The sequence below is a fragment of the Ranitomeya variabilis genome, chromosome 8 (assembly GCF_051348905.1).
Source record: "Ranitomeya variabilis isolate aRanVar5 chromosome 8, aRanVar5.hap1, whole genome shotgun sequence".
Classification (NCBI taxonomy): Eukaryota; Metazoa; Chordata; class Amphibia; order Anura; family Dendrobatidae; genus Ranitomeya; species Ranitomeya variabilis.
In genome coordinates, this window is record NC_135239.1 from 144,332,204 (window position 1) to 144,354,746 (window position 22,543).

The window sequence follows — 22,543 nt, forward strand, 5'->3', positions numbered from 1 at the left end:
GGCGGTGATGAGAGTGCGGGTGGCTGTGCGTGGCGGTGGTGAGAGTGCAGGCGGCTGTGCGTGGCGATGGTGAGTGCCGGCGGCTGTGCGTGGCGGTGGTGAGTGCGGGCGGATGTGCGTGGCGGTGGTGAGTGCGGGCGGATGTGCGTGGCGGTGCTGAGAGTGCGGGCGGCTGTGCGTGGCGGTGGTGAGTGCGGGCGGCTGTGCGTGGCGGTGGTGAGTGCGGGCGGCTGTGCGTGGCGGTGGTGAGTGCGGGCGGCTGTGCGTGGCGGTGGTGAGAGTGCGGGCGGCTGTGCGTGGCGGTGGTGAGTGCGGGCGGCTGTGCGTGGCGGTGGTGAGTGCGGGCGGATGTGCGTGGCTGTGGTGAGTGCGTGGCGGATGTGTGTGGTGGTGCTGAGAGTGCGGGCGGCTGTGCGTGGCGGTGGTGAGTGCGGGCAGCTGTGCGTGGCGGTGGTGAGTGCGGGCAGCTGTGCGTGGCGGTGGTGAGTGCGGGCGGCTGTGCATGGCGGTGGTGAGTGCGGGCGGCTGTGCGTGGCGGTGGTGAGTGCAGGCGGCTGTGCGTGGCGGTGGTGAGTGCGGGCGGCTGTGCGGGGTGGTGCTGAGAGTGCGGGCGGCTGTGCTGGGCGCCGAGTGCTGGGGGCCTGAGCAGGCGGGGACACCGGCGCGCTGTGGGGGTCAGGTGCCGGAGTCGCCGCTAGCTCAGGCCCCCGGCACTTGCTATATTTACCTGTCCCCCGTTCCACTGCTGCGCACCTCTCTGTCTTCCGGGGTCCTCTGCCTGTGACTGTTCAGTCAGAGGGCGGCGCGCATTATGCGCGTCATCGCGCCCTCTGAACTGAACGTCGCAGGTGGAGGACAGAGCAGCGCACAGCAGTGGAACGGGACAGGTAAATATACTCACCCTCCGCCTCCTGGCTCGTCCCTGCTTCTCCGTTGGAGATCACGGTGTGCGTTCAGCGCTTACGCATACCGCGATCTCCTGGGAGTGTCACTCTGTGGGGTCCAGACTGCGCCGGCGCTTGCGCAGTCTATAAAGGCTTCGGACAGAGTGATGCTCCCAGCGTTATATTATAGATACACACATATACACTCACCGGCCACTTTATTAGGTACACCATGCTAGTAACGGGTTGGACCCCCTTTTGCCTTCAGAACTGCCTCAATTCTTCGTGGCATAGATTCAACAAGGTGCTGGAAGCATTCCTCAGAGATTTTGGTCCATATTGACATGATGGCATCACACAGTTGCCGCAGATTTGTCGGCTGCACATCCCAAAGATGCTCCATACAAGGCAGGATGGATCCATGCTTTCATGTTGTTTACGCCAAATTCTGACCCTACCATCCGAATGTCGCAGCAGAAATCGAGACTCATCAGACCAAGCAACGTTTTTCCAATCTTCTACTGTCCAATTTCGATGAGCTTGTACAAATTGTAGCCTCAGTTTCCTGTTCTTAGCTGAAAGGAGTGGTACCCGGTGTGGTCTTCTGCTGCTGTAGCCCATTTGCCTCAAAGTTCGACGCACTGTGCGTTCAGAGATGCTCTTAGGCCTACCTTGGTTGTAACGGGTGGCGATTTGAGTCACTGTTGCCTTTCTATCAGCTCGAACCAGTCTGCCCATTCTCCTCTGACCTCTGGCATCAACAAGGCATTTCCGCCCACAAAACTGCCGCTCACTGGATTTTTTTTCTTTTTCGGACCATTCTCTGTAAACCCTAGAGATGGTTGTGCGTGAAAATCCCAGTAGATCAGCAGTTTCTGAAATACTCAGACCAGCCCTTCTGGCACCAACAACCATGCCACGTTCAAAGGCACTCAAATCACCTTTCTTCCCCATACTGATGCTCGGTTTGAACTGCAGGAGATTGTCTTGACCATGTCTACATGCCTAAATGCACTGAGTTGCCGCCATGTGATTGGCTGATTAGAAATTAAGTGTTAACAAGAAGTTGGACAGGTGTACCTAATAAAGTGGCCAGTGAGTGTACATACAGTTATATGAAAAAGTTTGGGCACCCCTATTAATCTTAAGCTTAATGTTTTATAAAAATGGTTTTTTTGCAACAGCTATTTCAGCTTCATATATCTAATAACTGTTGGACACAGTAATGTTTCTGCCTTGAAATGAGGTTTATTGTACTAACAGAAAATGTGCAATCTGCATTCAAACAAAATTTGACAGGTGCATAAGTATGGGCACCCTTATCATTTTCTTGTTTTAAATACTCCTACCTACTTTTTACTGACTTACTAAAGCACTTTTTTGGTTTTGTAACCTCATTGAGCTTTGAACTTCATAGCCAGGTGTATGCAATCATGAGAAAAGCTACTTAAAGTGGCCACTTGCAAGTTGTTCTCCTGTTTGAATCTCCTCTGAAGAGTGGCATCATGGGCTCCTCAAAACAACTGTCAAATGAACTGAAAACAAAGATTATTCAATATAGTTGTTCAGGGGAAGGATACAAAAAGCTGTCTCAGAGATTTAACCTGTCAATTTCCACTGTGAGGAACATAGTAAGGAAATGGAAGAACACAGGTACAGTTCTTGTTAAGGCCAGAAGTGGCAGGCCAAGAAAAACATCAGAAAGGCAGAGAAGAAGAATGGTGAGGTCAGTCAAGGACAATCCTCAGACCACCTCCAGAGAGCTGCAGCATCAATTTGCTGCAGATGGTGTCACTGTGCATCGGTCAACTATACAACGCACTTTGCACAAGGAGAAGCTGTATGGGAGAGTGACGCGAAAAAAGCCGTTTCTGCAAGCACACCACAAACAGAGTCGGCTGAGGTATGCAAAAGCACATTTGGAGAAGCCAATTTCTTTTTGGAAGAAGGTCCTGTGGACTGATGAAACCAAGATTGAGTTGTTTGGTCATACAAAAAGGCGTTATGCATGGCGGCCAAAAAACACAGCATTCCAAGAAAAACACTTGCTACCCACAGTAAAATTTGGTGGAGGTTTCATCATGCTTTGGGGCTGTGTGGCCAATGCCGGCACCGGGAATCTTGTTGAAGTTGAGGGACGCATGGATTCCTCTCAGTATCAACAGATTCTTGACAATAATGTTCATGAATCAGTGACAAAGTTGAAGTTACGCAGGGGATGGATCTTTCAGCAAGACAATGATCCAAAACACCGCTCCAAATCTACTCAGGCATTCATGCAGAGGAACAATTACACTGTTCTCGATTGGCCATCCCAGTCCCCAGACCTGAATATCATTGAACATCTGTGGGATCATTTGAAGAGGGCTGTCCATGCTCGGCGACCATCAAACTTAAAGGGAAGGTGCCACCAGTTTTTTTGTAGTTTTTTTTTTTGTGAAATTAAGCTTAAAATAGTAAATAAAATGTATTAATGCAATGTTTGCACTGTTTGCAAACATTTCTATATGAAAAATATTATATTTTCTTACAAATATATATATTGACCACTAGGGGGAGCATTTTCCGTTTTAGACCTCAAGCAGCTATAGTAAGACTTACCAGCTTTACTGTTAGCTGGAAAATTGGGGCAGTAACTGCTGACATCACCATTTCCCTCCCCTTTTGGGTGGTCTAATATCCCTAGGGCAGAATGAAGAGCAGCATCACAGGGCAGAGCCATTTTGTGTGTGACTGCTCTGTGATCTGCTATCACCAGCAGTTACTGCATCAGAAACACAGCTAGAGTTTACAAAAGAGCAGAACACAGTGGGCTCAGCAGCATGGTGGACTGGAGGAAAAGTGAAGACATGTGGTGTTTATGTATGGAGCAGCATTATCTGAGCAGAGCTGTCTGTGACTCATCCCTCAGTAAGATAAGAAGGCTATCCAGGTCTGCAGTGAATGGCCAGGCATTGTGGAGGGAGGGGAGAGATACATTGGTATGGCTGAGAAAGACTGATGGGAGAGAGACATGTAGAATGATGAGTGAGACACATATTGAGCATGCTATGCTATATTGTGTGCATGCTATGTCTCTCCTGTTTTGTGACTAACACTCTTGTCATCCCCCCTTCCCCCACCTTAATCCCTGTCCTGTCAGCTCTCCTGCTCTCTCTCCAGGTGTCAGCTCCCTCTCTGCAGGCTGTGAATGCAGCTTACCAGAGATCTCCGGGACTGTGTGAGGAGGCAGAGACAGAGCAGGAGAAGCACACAGGGAGGACAGTGTGAGAGCAGGGGATGTCTGCTCAGGACGTGCTTCTCTTCTGTGATAGAGTAAGTGGAGCTCGGCAGATAGCACTGGGCTATAATAAAATGGAGGCCAGTCACACCTACAGCAGTGAATTGTGCAGCCCATAGAGGCGTGCCCAGCTCACTGCTAATGTTGCTGCAATGTTATAGATAGGAAATAGACCGGCACTGACCATATGTCCATGGGGTGCCGTAAAATGACACGGATAGTGTCGTGAACTGCTGTGAAACCAAGATGTCAGCCCTCAGTGCCTTCTTTAAACTCATATAACACACGAAATCTGTTTCACATGCATTTAAAACTTGGTTATAGCAGCATGTCATGCTACATTAAAGTGATTTATTAATGATCTACAAACGCGGTACCTTCCCTTTAACTGAACTGTTATTGTTTTGTAAAGAAGAATGGTCAAAAATACCTTCATCCAGGATCTCATTAAAAGCTACAGGAAGCGACTAGAGGCTGTTATTTTTGCAAAAGGAGGATCTACTAAATATTAATGTCACTTTTCTGGTGAGGTGCCCATACTTATGCACCTGTCAAATTTTGTTTGAATGCAGATTGCACATTTTCTGTTAGTACAATAAACCTCATTTCAAGGCAGAAACATTACTGTGTCCAACAGTTATTAGATATATGAAACTGAAATAGCTGTTGCAAAAAAAAACAATTTTTATAAAACATTAAGCTTAAGATTAATAGGGGTGCCCAAACTTTTTCATATAACTGTATATACATACATACACACACACACACACGGCTGCAAGACCCCACAGATGAGGATATATGTCTCTTTCCTATAGTAAAGAAACATATATCCTCATCTGTGGGGTCCTGCAGCCAGGGTCACGTCTACCAGTGCACATTACTGACCATTCTTGTGTGTCTCTCTATCCGAGGCACCCTGAGATTTATGGCAGTTGTTTTGAAGTCCCTTACAGATTGGGTGATGCTCACTCGCACCGACAGTGACTGGATCTGTTTAATAGTTCAAGCAGCCACCATAAATCTACTGTGCCTCAGATAAAGACTGCAGATACAGTACAAGAATCCGGCCTGGGTCTTATCGGGAGAGGAGCAAGGTCCTGCCATCTTTTCAATTCAATTCAATTCAATTCAAAGAAGCTTTATTGGCAGGACCAAATAAACATTAGTTTTTGTCAAAGCATATGTACAGTAGGGGATAAGGAGTAGGGACTGTGGGGATAATGGGTGGGGACTGTGGAAACGATGGATGGGGTACAGGGTGGGGGCTAAGGAAATCCATGGCATATCACCGATGTCTTTCTCGCAGCCTATGGCACGTGCTAACATACTGCGCTGCTATCTCTACCGCGCTCTCTTCTTCCCCCAGCAGGATATATGTTTTCTCTTCCTCCTTCATGGAGCTGAAATCAGGGAAGAGATCGGATAGTCTCCTGAAGTGAGTGTCCCTCACTGCTGAGTATTTGGTGCAGTGAAGCAGGAAGTGGGTCTCATCCTCCAGGTCACAGTGTAGGCACAGTCTGTCCTCCCTGGGCTTGTTGCTCTGTCTGTGCTGGCTGACCAGATTGTGGGCACTGAGTCTGTACCGGCTCAGGATCTGGCGGTCTCTGGGGTCCGAGAATTTCTCCAGATATGGAGCCAGTCTGTAGTCTCTGGTACATGGTCAGTTTCTGTGAGCTGCTGATCTCGATCCTCCAGTCACTGACATACCTCTCCTGCCCCTCATCTACCATCTTCCTGAAAATAGCACTAATAATTATATTACCACTTACCCGCAGCACTGATTGCACAGTTTGTAAAGGATAGGTGACAATTGTTGCAATAGCTTTGGCAATAGCTCCGATGACAAAGACTTGAAAAGAGGTAAGCTGATGAAAGAGAAGGTGCCAGATTAAGAAACTGCATGATAACACCACCACAAGAATTAGTCAAAAGAGTTTTGGGGGCAAGAACTGACATTTTGATAAAAGAGAACCTGTCATGTAAAAAATAAAACACTATTAACCTGCAGATAAAGTTTATTTCCTCCTGGCAGTGGGGCTCTCAGTGCAGGACAGGCAGGTTCAGAACGCTATTAACCTGCAGATTAACCCCATATCTGCAGGTTAATAGAGGGTTTATTTACATAACAGGTAAATGTTCTGACATTTATAGATACATTTACTAATCGACGGTGGTTTAAAATTACTGGTTGGTTTGTGTGAAAGAACCTGAATACTTCAAGGTGTTTACTTATCCTGTAAATTCCCCAGATGTCAAGTTAATCAAGCATCTGTTGGATGGGATAGAAAAACAAGTCCAAGGCCTGACCTCTCGATTTACAGGATTTAAAGTGGATTTGTCACCAGGTATCACAATGCAAGTGATATTCATTATTAGATAGATCTCTCAGGCCTGCAGAGTCTGGTGTCCTTATGTAAAACAAATCCATGTCAGAGTGACTGTATCATTATGATATGAAATTATTAACATTTGGTTTTCATATTTGATGCTTTTATTTTTCATCCTCTGCGGTGTTGTGATCTTTGATGTATGATGTCACTTTTCCTGTTTTATATGGTACATAAATCCCTGACATTTGTTACTTCATAATGGCTTGAGGAAGGCATCGAGTCAATGCCGAAATGTAGAAACTTTTTTAAATCTGTTGTCCAATAAATGCTTTGAAAGGATACTACCAGTTTCTTCCTATTCATTATCAGTGACACATTACTTCCGCTCTTTTTTCTTTTTAATTATTAACCCCTTTAATGCCCCAAGGCTTTTTGCACCTTAATGACCGGGCCAATTTTTACAATTCTCACCAGTGTCACTTTATGTTGTAATAACTCTGGAACGATTCAATGAATCCCACTGATTCTCTGACAGTGTTTTTGGTGACATATAGTACGCCATGGTAGTGGTAAAATTTCTTTGATAGGACTTGCGTTTAAATATGAAAAAATAGAAATTTGGGTAAACTTTTGAAAATGTTGCAATTTTCAAACTTATTTTTTATGCCCTTAAAGGGAACCTGTCAGCAGGATTGTGCACAGTAACCTACAGAGTCAGAACGGCGCCGTTATATGGATTACAATGATACTTTGGGTGATGAAATCCGTCTTGTGGTTGTTTAATCTTTAATTTCAGTTTTGAGTTAATGATGTAATCCTTCTCTGGGCCGCCTGTGGGGGGTCTTCATGTGGTGCTCTGCTTAGGTATTCATAATGCAGCATGCTGACAGGTCACTGATCCCTCACTGACCTGCCCCCTACTTTGCATAATGTGTGGTCATGAGTGACTGGAAAAGTTAATCTGTCCAATTACTTTTGAGCCCCTTGAAATGAGGAGGCTTTGTAGAAAAATGGTTGCAATTCCTAAACGTTTCACAGGATATTTTCTTCAATCCCTTTCATTAAACCTGAAAGGCTATACTACAATTGCATCTCAGTAGTTTTATTTTAAATAAAAATAGTGGCCTGCAGAGCCCAAATCACGAAGAGTCAGTCACTGTATTGTACAAATATTTCTGAACCTAACTGTATAGATTGAAATGGCTAATGTTTCCCAAGTGTATTCACTCTTTGCCCATCCAACCTGACAGCTACAGACAGAAGGATCGATACTGAATAGCCGTCAATCTATCTTGCTGGACGGTTAAAGCATTAGACATGAGTAGTCAAAGTAAATGCAACATCCTTATATAGTCTAAATGAGCTATTTAGCAATGTATGCAACTTGTATTGTGAATTCTGGTGACAGATTCCCATAAAATAATCTTATCTTAATGTACCAAAAAAACCTACATGGAGTCTATGCTCAATGGTGCATTCCACGCGTCTGAATTATTCTGATGGCATAATGTTAGGCAAGAAGATTTAAAATTATGACTGCATATAACTACCAACAGGTAACATGGATTATTTTGTCAAATTCTGGAATTTATTAGGTAAAAGGTGAACACTGAGAAATTAATGTACCAATATAAGGAAAAATAGGCAAGCACACGGATAAGAGAAATTATAATGGGTAGACAACTGAGTCAGAACATCTCTATCAGGGCCGGTAGTGGGCTGCATCAATTGTGACACTCTGAAAGGGAACCTGTCAGCAGATTTTGCAGCTATAAGGTGCGGCCACTGCCTTTCAGGGCTTATTTACAATATTCTATAATGCTGTAGATAAGCCCCCAGTCCGACCTGCAAGTGAAGAAAAATAAGTTATATTATACTCACCCGGGGGGAAGGGCGGTCTGGTCCTGTCCGATGGGTGTCGCAAGTCTGGGTCCGGCGCCTCCCATCATCTTGCGACACTGCCCTCCTACTTCTTCATTGCTCCCCGGCATCAGCAATCCTGGGCACACGCACTTCTCTGCCCTGTTGAGGGCAGAGTAAAGTACTGCAGTGCGCAGGCGCTGGGGGCCTCTCTTACCTTTCCCGGAGCCTGCGCACTGCAGTACTTTGCTCTGCCCTCAACGAAGCGGCAGCGAAACGTGCGTTGGAGTGGTGTGTGCGGGGGACAGTGGAGCTTCAGACTGGTTGGTATCACCCATTTATTTTTAGGCTTGCTGATCACTTGATCATTGAATTGTATACCACCCTACTACGCATACCTTTCGGTTTTTACTTGATGATATGGCTGTATGTACTGTTCTATTCATCTTGATCAAAACATGTGCATTATAACTATTTTGTGTGGACACAAATTTTCACCTCATGCTTTGATTTATTATGGTGCACATATCATTAACTTTGGGTCTTCACTGTACATGTACTTATATTTATATATTGCACTAAAAATATATATTTTTTGATTGATTAATTTTTTGTGTGCCGTCACATTTATTTTTACACATATATGATCAAATATTTTTCACTGAGTAAATTATCACGTTTTTAATTTACACCTTTTTGTGATGTCCCACAAAATATAGTTATATATTTTGCTGGTATACTTATTCTTATATTTTTTTATATATTTACAACCATACAGTCTGGTGCTCATTGTCCCCTGCTACACATTTTTTATATAAACTTTTCATTTTTATGATATTAATTTTAATAAATTATTTTTGTTATCATCAATTGTTTCCTGTATGTGTATATTATTTTAATATAAAAAAGTCCTCCTTTTTCTTCTGTGTAATTTTGGTTTTATAATTTTCAATAAAGTGAATTTATTTTTACATATTTTGTTTTTTTTAAATACTTTGTTTGGGTAATATATTATATTTGGTATTCTGAGTTTTTATTTCATTTATACATTGCTGGTATTTCTTTTCTGGATAGGTATTTTACATCTGTTCTGTAGTCTGCTGGAGGCTGGCGCCACAATGACAACCAACCCAAGGCCACAGCAAGACAGAATAGAAGGAGCGACTGTGGGAGGATTAAGTGAGTATATGTTTTATTTCAGTTTGTGGGCTGTGGTAAACAGAATACTGTGTGAGGGCAACACAGGGGTTGTGAGGGACCACTATACTATATATGGTGGTCTGTGGGGGATTATGAAACTGTTGGGGGGGCAGGGCTGAGGGGAACACAATCATACTATACTGGGGCTGTGGGAAACCATAATTCTGTGCAGGAGCACAATCAAACTGTATTAGGGCTGTGGGGGAAATACCATAAAACTATATGTATAGCTGCGGTGGACCCTCATACTGTATTGGGATTGTGGACTGAAGGACCACCATACTGTATGATGGGGTATGGAGACTATCAAGCTGTGGGGGGGACTATTATACTGTGTGGGGAGCGTTGGTAGACATCATCCTATGTGAGGGCAGTTTTGACCATACACTATGGGGGCTGTGGTGTCTATTATGCTGTATGGGGGGACTGCAGAAACCATTTTCCTTAGGGGCCACGGCGGGGAGTGGTGACCATAATACTGCGTAGAGGGCTGTGACGACCATAATACTGTCTAGGGGGCTGTAATGATCATCATACTGTGTGTGGGGCTGTGGTTACCATCATACTGTTGGGGCGGGGAGGGGGCTGGTGTGACCATCATATTGTGTGTGTAGCGGGGGGGCTTGTGGGGGAACATCATGTTGTGTAGGTGGCAGAATGTGGAAACATTATTATCTATGGAAGGAACACCATAGTGGGTAAAAACACTAAGATCCTTCAATAGGGGTAAAATAACTGAAAGTGCCACAATACTTAGTCCAGGTGTTGTGTTCTCACTGAGTTGCTTGTTATTGTCCTTGTAGCACATCCCAGCCTTGTGCAGGTCTACAATGTTGTCCCTGGTGTACTTAGACAGCTATTTGGTCTTGACCATGGTGGAGAGGTTGGAGTGCGATTCACTGAGTGTGTGGACAGGTGTCTTTTAAACAGGTAATGAGTTCACACAAGTGCAATAAATACAGGTAATGAGTGAGGGGTAGGAGGGCTTCTTAAAGAAAAACAGACAGGTCTGTGAGAGTCAGAATTATACTTAGTAGGTGATCAAATACTTATTTCATGCAATTTAATTATTTAAAAATCTTACAATGTGATTTTCTGGTTTTTAATTTTAGACTCTGTCACTCACAGTTGAAGTGTACCTATGATAAAAATTACAGACCTCTCCATTCTTTGTAAGTGGGAAAACTTGCAAAATCGGCAGTTTATCAAACACTTATTTTCCCCAGCGTATAAAAGCACAAGAGAATTAAATGATGATCTTACTTCTGCCTGCTGTCTTAGAAGCTGCCTCTTTAATCCTTCATAAAACATGAACTGAATGGCTGGGTTGAAAACCAAAAGTAGAGAAGGCAATGTACCATTCCATAGAGCCAGAACCCCTTCCTGTTGCAGTATCTTTTGAAAAGCATCTAAAAAAAACATACAATGGACAAACTGAATGAATAGATGGTTAAAAGGAAGATCAAAACTAGGCACATTATAACCCCTTAGTGAAGGAGCCAATTTGCAGCTTAATGACCGGGCCAATTTTTACAATTCTGACCACTGTCATTTTATGAGGTTATAACCAGGGCTGTGGAGTTGGTAGGCTAAATCTCCGACTCCAACTCCTCAATTTCCATGACACCGACTCTGACTCCATGACTCCCTCAGACATGGCTCATGTTTAAGTTTAAGTGACAAATTTACTGTGGTAAAATGGTAACATCAGGCTTTTAATCATTATTATGATACAATAATCAAGCCATTTAGATAGAACATAAAATATATTTATTGGAATACAACTTTAGAACAAAAAACTTTTTCATATTTACAATTTATTATACACTCTGCAGTAAGTGTAAAAAATAAAACGTTTTCAACAAAAACATACTGAATAGCATTTGTGCAGTCTATGAATTTGTTCTGAGAAATAGTATCGCCTCCATCACAGCCTCCTTCATAGATGACATCACATCTGACCTAATTATTTTAAGGCAAGAGAACAACCTCTCTACACTAAATTGGGTTGTGACAAAGCAGTAACCACAAGGACGACATCTCTAACAATTTCAGGGTATAAAGGAATTGCCTCGTGCACAGTCAGTTTTGATGAATAATTTAACTCTTCTACTTCTTTGAGAGCAAGTAAAAAATGTTGCTGAAATATGGTCAATTTGTTTTCTATGGGAGTGGAATCTTTTTTCCTGCAGCAACATTTTGCCTGCTCCATGTTGTTCAATTACTTGTCAAAATCAAACTCCTCATCTGATGAGGATGAAGGAACGGCAACAGCAGCACTGGCAGGACCAGAGTTCTCTTGCTCTTGGCCATCTTATAGCTCATCCTAACTGCTACCTCAATCAAAGCTTCTTTTCCTTTAGTAAGCTGTTGATCATCCAGCAATATACGATGACTCTGGTCCACATAAACAGCTGCTATAAAGGTACCTTCACACGAAGCGACGCTGCAGCGATAGCGACAACGATGTCGATCGCTGCAGCGTCGCTGTTTGGTCGCTGGAGAGCTGTCACACAGACCGCTCTCCAGCGATCAACTATGCCGAGGTCCCCTGGTAACCAGGGTAAACATCGGGTAACTAAGCGCAGGGCCGCGCTTAGTAACCCGATGTTTACCCTGGTTACCAGCGTAAAATCTAAAAAAAACAAACAGCACATACTTACATTCACGTCCCCCTGCGTCCACTTCCTGACTGACTGAGCGCCGTACAGTGAGAGCAGAGCGGTGACGTCACCGCTGTGCTGCTTTCACTTTCACTTTGCGGCGCTGAGTCAGAGGAGGAAGCAGACTGCAGGGGACGCAATGTGAGTATGTGCTGTTTGTTTTTTTTACATTTTACGCTAGTAACCAGGGTAAACATCGGGTAACTAAGCGCGGCCCTGCGCTTAGTAACCCAATGTTTACCCTGGTTACCAGTGTAAAATATCGCTGGTATCGTTGCTTTTGCTTTCAAACACAACGATACACAGCGATCGGACGACCAAATAAAGTTCTGGACTTTATTCAGCGACCAGCGACATCACAGCAGGATCCTGATCGCTGCTGCGTGTCAAACGAAACGATATCGCTAGCGAGGACGCTGCAACGTCACGGATCGCTAGCGATATCGTTATAATGTCGTTTCGTGTGAAGGTACCTTAAGAGTTTCATTTTCTAATAGCAGTGTCTCTTTCGGTTTAATTGAAGCAACAATGCAATCTGCGATTAAACCTCCTCTTTGGGACAGGCAAAACAAGTTCTTCCACTCCTTTATAAGAATGCCAGGAGTTAAATCCTCAGCGTGTAACTTTTTAGTCACTGTAAATGGGTGATGAAGAAATTCATTCAATTCAGCCACCTGTGTCCATTGACCTTCATGCAGTATTACCTGAGGGTTGGCCATATCTACAAGGAAGGGTTTCAGCTCAAGCAATCACTCATTCATTAAATAGGTGCTGCCCCACGGAGTGGCTTGATCCACAATTGCCCCTTTTCCAACACATCTCTTCAAGATGGAATCAATGTTAGGGGTTCTGGCAGCAATAGCCAATTTCCTCACTTTGCTAATCAGAGTTCCAGCATGTCCATCTAGCAGACTATCTCTTATTGCCTGCTGCACGGGGGGCACAACACAGCGCATGTGATGAATAGGAAAGAGGTGTGAAGCAGCTTCAACAAGATCATCTAATTATAAAGAATCATTTTGCTGTTCTTTTGTAGTAATATCTGTCTGTTTGTTTCTCCTTTATGGGAACAGGACTGTGGCCTTCCATCTCCAACATACTGAATGTGAAATGTTCTTCTAGCTGCTGTTCACTTTCATTATTCTCATTCATCAGTTTAAGTTTAATATTTGCAGCATTATCAGTTACACTAGCAAGAACCTGTTTTTTTAGTTCATAATCTTGAAGAACTTTTTCCACTAAGGTGTGGAGAAACTGGCTGCTGTGAAGTGCTTTAGTATCTTTTACTGTTTGCGTCTTAGTAACAATTTTTTGTTGTCACAAACATATCAAACATTGATAGTAAAATAGTTCACTCTGTGACGTATGCAGGCATCCATTTTAAGAAATACAAAGCGTCTCTTGAGAGTCTTTTTAAGATCTTCCTTTTGGTTAAGGGCTTCTTCAATCACTCATTTTCTAATACTTTCTCTTTCAAGAGAAACACCAAGTTTTTGGGCCATTCCTCCATTAAGAGCTGTAAAAGCTGGTCATGTAAATAATGATAATGGTACACAGTCCTTCATAACAAGCTCGATGAGCTGTCTTTCAAACACATCTTCTGTCATTGTTGCAGTAACTTTGTCACTTACAAAATATCTTGTAACTGATGTTTGAGACGGTCTTTACTCCTCCTTTGCCTGACAGGAAGTGATGGTCTCTGGTTTCTTTTTTCCCCTCATCTGTAGAGGAGGAGCTTCACTACTTATCATGAACATAAACTGCAGCACAGATTCATCTCAGCTAAAAGTCTAGACCTTAGATCAGGAATAGGACAGACATTTAGAGGACAGTTCATAATTTTCCCAAATTCTTATGAATAAAATATTCTCCACAAACTGCATGGAACTACTGTATCCAATTTATTATATATTTTAGGAGTCGGTCCATTTTATACAGACTCCACCAAAATGGGCTCAGACTCCGACTCCACAGCCCTTGGTTATAACTCTGGAACGCTTTAATGGATCCCGCTGATTCTGAGACAGTTTTTTCGTGACATATTATACTTCATGATAGTGGTAAAATTTCTTTGATATTACTTGCGTTTATTTATGAAAAAAATTGAAATATGGTGAAAATGTTTACAATGTTGCAATTTTCAAACTTTGAATTTTTATGCTCTTAAATCAGAGAGCTATGTCACGCAGAATAGTTAATAAATAACATTTCCCACATGTCTACTTTACATCAGCACAATTTTGGAAACATTTTTTTTTAGGGACTATCTCACATTTAAAGTCACTTTGAGGGGTGTACATGACAGAAAATACCCAAAAGTGACACCATTCTAAAAACTGCACCCCTCAAGTTGCCCAAAACCACAATCAAGAAGTTTATTAACCCTTCACGTGATTCACAGGAACTGAAGCAATGTGGAAGGAAAAAATTAACATTTAATTTTTTTTTTTTTTTTACAAACATTTTATTTTCACAAGTGTAAAAAGAGAAAATGAACCACAAAATTTGTTGTGCAATTTCTTGTGAATACACCGATACCCCATATTTGGGGGGTAAACCACTGTTTGGGCGCATGGCAGAGCTTGGAAGAGAAGGAGTGACGTTTGACTTTTTCAATGCAGAATTGGCTGGAATTGAGATCGGACGCCATGCCGCGTTTGGAGAGCCCCTGATGTGCCTAAACAGTTGAAACCCCCCAAGTGACACCATTTTGGAAACTAGACCCCTTAAGTAACTTACCTAGATGTGTGTTGAGCACTTTGAACCCCTAAGTGCTTCACAGAAGTTTATAACGTAGAGCAGTGAAAAAAAACATTTTTACTTTTTCCATAAAAATAATCTTTTTTCCCCAAAATTTCCCAAGGGTAACAGGAAAAATTAGACCCCAAAGTTGTTGTGCAAATTGTCCTGAGTACGCTGATACCCCATATGTGGGGTAAACCACTATTTGGGCGCACGACAGAGCTTGGAAGGGAAGGAGAGTCGTTTGACTTTTTCAATGCAGAATTGGCTGGAATTGAGATCAGACCCCATGTCATGTTTGGAGAGCCCCTGATGTGCCTAAACAATGGGAACCCCCACAAGTGACACCATTTTGGAAACTAGACCCCTTATGGAACTTATCTAGATGTGTGGTGAGCACTTTGAACCCCCAAGTGCTTTACTGAAGTTTGTAACATAGAGCCGTGAAAATAAAAAATCGTACTTTTTCCACAAAAATTATATTTTCGCACCCAAATGTTTATTTTCACAAGGGTAACAGGAGAAATTGGACCCCAAAAGTTGTTTTACAGTTTGTCCTGAGTACGCCAATACCCTATATGTGGGAGGGACCACTGTTTGGGCGCATGGCAGAGCTCGGAAGGGAAGGAGCGCAGTTTTGGAATGCAAACTTTGATAGAATGGTCTGCGGGCATCATGTTGCATTTGCAGAGCCCCTGATGTGCCTAAACAGTAGAAACACCCCCACAAGTGACCCATTTTGGAAACTAGACCCCACCAAGGAACTTATCTAGATGTGTTGTGTGAACTTTGAACCCCCAAGTGTTTCACTAAAGTTTATAACGCAGAGCCGTGAAAATAATTTTTTTCCACAAAAAATTATTTTTTAGCCCCCATTTTTTTTATTTCCCAAGGGTAACAGGAGAAATTGGACCCCAAACGTTGTTGTCCAATTAGTCCAGAGTACGCTGATACCCTATAGGTGGGGGTAAAGCACTGTTTGGTCGCACAGCAGAGCTCAGGCTTGGAAGGGGAGTGGAAAGCAGACTTTGATGGAACGGTCTACGGGTGTCATGTTGCGTTTGCAGAGCCCTTGATGTGCCTAAACATTAGAAACCCCCAAGTGACCCTATTTTGTAAACTAGACCTCCCAAGGAGCTTATCTAGATGTATGGTGAGTGATTTGAACCCCCAAGTGCGTAGAGCCGTGAAAATAAAAAAAAACATTTTTTTTCCACAAAATAATTTTTTAGCCTGCAATTTTTTTATTTTCCCAAGGGTAACAGGATAAATTGGACCCCAAAAGTTGTTGTCCAATTTCTCCTGAGTATGATGATGCCACATAGGTGGGGGTAAACCACTGTTTGGGAGCACAGCAGAGCTCAGAAGGGACGGAGCACCATTTGACTTTTTGAACACAAAACTGGCTGGAATCAATCGTGGCGCCATGTTGCGTTTGGAGACCCCCCTGATGTACCTAAACAGAGGAAACACCCCAAATCTAACTCCAACCCTAACCCAAACACACCCTTAAACCCTAATCCCATCCCTAACCATAACCCTAACCCCAACACACCCCTAACCATAACCCTAATCACAACCCTAACCCCAACACACCCCTAACCCTAATCCCAACGCACCCCTAACCCTAATCCCAACCATAACCCTAATCCCAACCATAACCCTAATCTCAACCCTAACCTTAATCCAAACCCTAATTCCAACCTTAACCCCTAATTCCAACCCTAACCCCACCCCTAACCCTAATCCCACCCCTAACCCCATCTCCAACCCTAACTTTAGCCCCAAACCTAAGGGTATGTTTTCACGGGGCATAATCTATGCGCTTTGGACGCAGAGCACACCCCACTCCGCCCAAAGTGTCGCCCCCTGTTGTACGCACGGTGATTCCGGATGTGTTCATTGCACACATGCGGAATCATCGCATCGTATTCATAGACTGTTATTTATCTTGCGGAGATGGAGGGTCTCTGCAAGATAAATAGACATGCTGAGGCCCGGAAAGACGCGCCGCATGTTCAGATACACAGGGCCGCCGGATGTGGCCCTGCACGCATAGTGGAGACGGGATTTCATAAAATCACCTCCACTATGCTGTAACATCTTTTTGAATAAAAATATCTGCCCATGCTGTGCCCCTGAATAATTGCCCCTTTATGTGCTCTCTGTAAAAAATATGACATCCTTACTGTATTGCTATGGTAAAGAGCTTCAGCCCCTTCACCACCGAGTCTGTTTTCACTTTCCGGACAAGGCCAAATTTTACAATCCTGACCAGTGACATTTTATGAGGTAAGAACTCTGGATCGCTTCAAAGGATCCCAGTGATTCTCAGATTGTTTTTTGTGACATACTGTACTTCATGATAGTGGTACAAATTATTCTATATGACTTGCGCTTATTTGTGAAATAAACAAAAATTTGGCGAAAATTTTGAAATTTTCTATATTTTAACTTATATGCCCTTAAATCAGAGAGTTATGTCACACAAAATAGTTAATAAATACCATTTCCCACATGTCTACTTTAAATGAGCACAATTTTTGAAACATATTTTTTTATTAGAAAGTTAAAAGGGTTAAAAGTTGACCAGCGATTTCTAATTTTTCCAACAACATTTTGAAAACCATTTTTTTAGGGACATCACATCTGAAGTGGCTTTTGAGGGGTCTATATGACAGAACATACCAAAAAGAGACACCATTCTAAAAACTTCACCCCTCAAGGTGCTCAAAACCACACTCAGACTATGTGCACATGTTGCGGATTTACTGCGGGTCCGCAGCGCTTGTTTCCGCGCAGAAACGCTGCAGATCCGCAAAGTGATTTACAGTACAATGTAAATCAATAAGAAAAAAAATGCTGTGCTAATGGTGCGGAAAAATCCACATGGAAAACGCAGAGGATTGAAAGAAGGAGTGTGTCACTTCTTTTGTGAGGATCTGCAGCGTTTCTGCACCCTTCCATTATAGAAATCCGCAGGGGTAAAAAAACGCATGAAATCCGCACAACATCCGCAAGAAAAACGCAGCAAATCTGCACCTGCGTTTTCTGCCAGGAGGTGCAGATTTTGTGCAGAAAATTCTGCACCCAAATGTGCAACGTGTGCACATAGCCTAACTTCTTTTGTGTGGATCTGCAGCATTTCTGCACCCATTCCATTATAGAAATCCGCATGGTAAAAAAAACGCATGAAATCCGCACAAAATCCGCAGTAAATCCACAGGAAAAACGCACAAAATCCGCAAGAAAAACGCATCAAATCTGCACCTGCGTTTGCTGCCAGGAAATGCAGATTTTGTGCAGAAAATTCTGCACCCAAATCTGCAGCGTGTGCACATAGCCTCAAGAAGTTTATTAACCCTTTAGGTGCTTCACAGGAATCTTTGCAATGTAGAAGGAAAAAAATTAACATTTAACTTTTTTCACAAAAATGTTACTTCAGACCCAAATTTTCCACTTTTCATCAGGGTATCAGGAGAAAATAGACCCAAAATGTGTTGTTTAATTTCTTCTGAGCACGCCTATACCCCATATGTGGGGAAAAACTACTGTTTGGGCGCACGGCAGGGCTTGGAAGGAGCACACAAACGGACCCCTCAAGGAACTTATCTAGAGTGAGCACCTTGAATCCCCATAACCTCCCCACATGTGACACCATTCTGGAAACTAGACTCCTCAAGGAATTTATCTAGATGTGTGGTGAGCACCTTCAACCCACAAGTGCTTCACAGAAGTTTATAAAGTTGAGAAGTGAAAATACAAAAGATAAATAATTTTTTTTCCAACAAAAATGTTCTTTCAGACCCAATTTTTTACATCCACAAGGGTAACAAGAGAAAATGAACCCCAAAATTTGTTGTGCAATTTCTCCTGAGCACACAGATACCCCATATGTGGGAGAAAACTATTGTTTGGGTGCATGGCAGGGCTCAAAAAGGAAGGAACACTGACTTTGATGGAATGGTATATGGGAGTCATGGGAGAACCATTGATGTGGCTAATTAGTGAAAAACAATCAAAGAGGAAGAGCCAGCGAGAGAGCCAGTGTCGACAGTTTGAAAATCTTGACATTTTCCCCTAGGTCAACTGTATCGAAACGATTTGGGTGGTCAACAGAGATTTGTTCATTGTGAATTTAAGATACATGATCTGCATTGTGAGGTACACAAGTATATACATACACTACATGAAGAAAATAAGGACTTTATTTTATCCCTGTGATTGTCTTCCTTATTTACAGCTAAACTTAGGCAGTTTAAACAATGCACTAAATATACATTATAAGAGCAAATGTATTCATACGCCTACAGGAGCTTTAGATCCATTATCATTAAGATCAAGTTGGTCTCTTCCCTTTCAGCAATATCAAATTCCTTCTATGAAGGCTTTCTACAAGGATTTGTGGTTTTCCGTGGGAGTTTTTGCCACTCATCTAGAAGAGCATTTGTGAGGTCAGACAAGGACGTTGAATGAGATTGCTGGGCTCCCAATCTTCGTTTCAGTTCATCCCAAAGGATTTTGATGGGGTTGAGGTCAGGGGTTTGTGCAAGCCAGTCAAGTTCTTTCACTCCAAACCCCCCATTTATGCCATTTTGAACCTTGCCTTGTGCACTATGGCAGAGACGTTCAGAAACAGAAAAGGGCATTTCCCAAACTGTTCCCACAAAGCTTGGTGATGTAAGACTGCATGAAGATGTTGGCCATGGACTCCCATATCATGAAGTGCCAGGTGCAGTTCTTGTGCCAATGTTGATCTCAGAAAAGGTGTGGACTCTGCGGATATGGAGTCTGCAGACAGTTGGTGAAATATGTACTTTTTACTTAAGCACTCGGCAACCCGCTCTGCACCTTTACATGGTGTGCCACTTTGATACATCCTATTACAGGGTAGCCCTGGTGTTAGTGAGCTCTATAGAACAAGTCATTCTTACAGGAATATTAGTAAAGACAGACTGCATGGCGAGGGGCCTGAATGTAAAAAAATAATTTAGAAGTGAGCCCCAATACTTGTGTGCATAGTGTATCATTTCGCATGAGCTGCTTTACTCAATTAGGTGCATTTTTATGGTGTCTAATTTTTTTATCCTGTAAATATTGACACAGAATCATTAAATCTGCGCCATAATTCCTACACTTACCTGCAATGCCAGTGTATGAAGTGGGTTTTATATCATCGTTTCTAAATTTGGCCCCTTGAAGTTTCAGTCTTGTATTTACCACCCAAAGAGGAGTTGTGAGCAGGACATTCACTATCCCTAATAAAAGATGAAATTTTATACATGAAATACTTCCTGAAATATACTATTTTTTTATTTCTATGCATTGGATCAAATTATACATACACACATACACTGTATAGTGTAAAAACATAAGTACAATTACAGTATATTCAAAAATTGTTTCCTAAAAGGTGTTAAGAAAGACTATTTTATTTTTCTCTTATGGGGCTAAGAACTTACAGGCAGGGGGAGTTGCTAACTTGTTGGCTCAGAGCCGTCACTTCATGTAGACTGAGGACAGCTGGCTGTCACACAGCGTGATGTCGTCTGCAGTCCCGTCAACAGAGAAGCCTGGAAAAGGAAGAGCTGCTCTATCAACGTTCATTCAAATGAAACTGCAGAATCACCGATAGGAGTGATCCGTGACCACTGTAAGCTGGCGCCGGACAAAACAGGCAGGTAGTTTAGCAACTACCTCCCTGCCAGTTCTTAAACCCATGAGATAGAAATAAAATAGTCCCAGATAACATGCTTTAATCTATTACCAACATGCAAACATTCAACAAACTCACTAGCAGTGCTAGATTCTTCACTGTTTTAGCCCACCTCATGCACTGTAACATACGTGTATGGAGCAAGAAAATAGCAGGCACAGGAGCTGTGCCTAAACTACTATCTACAGCTGGAACCGGCTGTTCCATACAGCTGGGCTCCCACTGAAATAGCCACTACTGACCGCACACGTAAGGAGTTTGACAAAGGGAAACAGTTCCCTCTGTCAACTCATCCACAGCAATGCAGTGCAATCATGACGTGTCAATATCAGGGTGCCTGTAATTCAAAGAAATTCTCTTACCACCCACTGGTGAGTATCAAACCCCGGACACAAAATAGAACAACATATGATAGGAATAGTTAATAATCAGTAATCAATAAGAGAGAGAAACTAGAGATGAGACAAAGTGCAAATAGGATCTTATCTGGGTAACAATATAGAAGGATATGCAGGATTGCACTCACCTGGATGGGTTGTGTGCACACAGCCACTTATAAGGCTTAAAGGGAACCTGTCACCCCCCCCCCCAGTCGTTTCAAACTAAAAGATCCACCTTGTGCAGCAGTAATGCTGCATTCTGACAAGGCGGCTCTTTTAGTTCTGGGTGCTGTAACTCCCGAAATAATCAGTTTTATAATTTGTCATAAACATCTTGTCTTCAGTCAAGGAGGCCGGCGTTTCCCCCCTGCTTTCCACGCCACACAGCCGTCACTCACATCTTCTTGGCACCGGGCGCCGCCTCCTCCTCAGCGCTGTTTTGAAAATAGCCGGCACCTGCGCTCTTTTCCCCTGCCTGGTGCAGGCGCAGTGAGCGCTGGCCAGCAATCCAATATGATTCAGCGTCTTTTTATAGATTCTTCAAAAATAAGTCTCAAAGCGTACAAACCGCCATTGTGGAGTAAAACACTCCACAATGGTCGTTTGTACGCTTCAATCCCTGTAAGTCATTCTGTACACTTGAAGGAAACCTACAAGAACTTGAAATTGGTTCTTCCCAAATTTAAATATGAAGATATGTGTGTGTGGTCTTGTGTATGCTGCTTGGGCAACAAGCTGGGTATACCAAATACCCTTGTTTTCTGTGTCTGTCGCACAGTCGAGACAGACAAAATCAGTGGACAAAGAAGAGTTGCCAGCCAACAGCGCTCACGGTCGGTGAAAAAAAAATGTCATCCGAGAAACTTTGGTACCTCCCAATAAAGTTCTTCTACCACCTCTCCACATAAAATTGGGATTGATGAAGCAATTTTTTAAATCACTCCCAAGAGATGGGTAATGCTTCAAATACTTGGTTACCAAGTTTCCAAGCCTCTCAGTGGGCAAAACTGAAGGAAGGTGTGTTCGTCGGACCAGACATTAGAAGGCATATAGCTGATAAAGAGTTAGTCAATACCATGATGGATCCTCAAAAAGAATGGTGGACTGCATTTAAAGAGGTCACAGAGAAATTTCTGGCAATAAAAAAAGATCCTGACCACAAAAAGATTGTCGGATGAATGCTGAAAGCATTTCAAGCTTTAGATTGCCTGATGAGTTTGAAAGTGCTTTTCCTCCATTCTCACCTTGACTACTTTCATGAAAATTTTGGAGTTGTGAGTGAAGAGCAAGGTGAACAATTGGACCATGAAATTAAAGGGATGGAAAGAAGATACCAGGGAAAATGGAGCATTACAATGATGGCAGACTACAGTTGGATGCTTCAGAGACATTCCAGATGCTACTCACAAGCGTAAATGTACCAAGAGAAGCATCAGAGGGGAAAAAAAAAAACATTTTAGTGACTTAGTGAGCTTATTTCAGTGCAAA

The 22,543-nt window shown here is 42.8% G+C and overlaps 1 protein-coding gene across 1 annotated transcript in view; it reads right to left on the reverse strand.

Moving 5' to 3' along the window:
* SLC25A17 (solute carrier family 25 member 17) overlaps positions 1 to 22,543 on the reverse strand; it is a 156,309-nt gene that overhangs the window by 37,049 nt on the left and 96,717 nt on the right. Inside the window, exons 5-7 of the mRNA XM_077277738.1 lie at positions 20,101 to 20,217; positions 10,818 to 10,963; positions 5,934 to 6,029 (exon numbers count right to left, since the gene is read on the reverse strand). Of these exons, the coding sequence (XP_077133853.1) occupies positions 5,934 to 6,029; positions 10,818 to 10,963; positions 20,101 to 20,217 (359 nt within the window). The remainder of the gene's footprint in view (positions 1 to 5,933; positions 6,030 to 10,817; positions 10,964 to 20,100; positions 20,218 to 22,543) is intronic.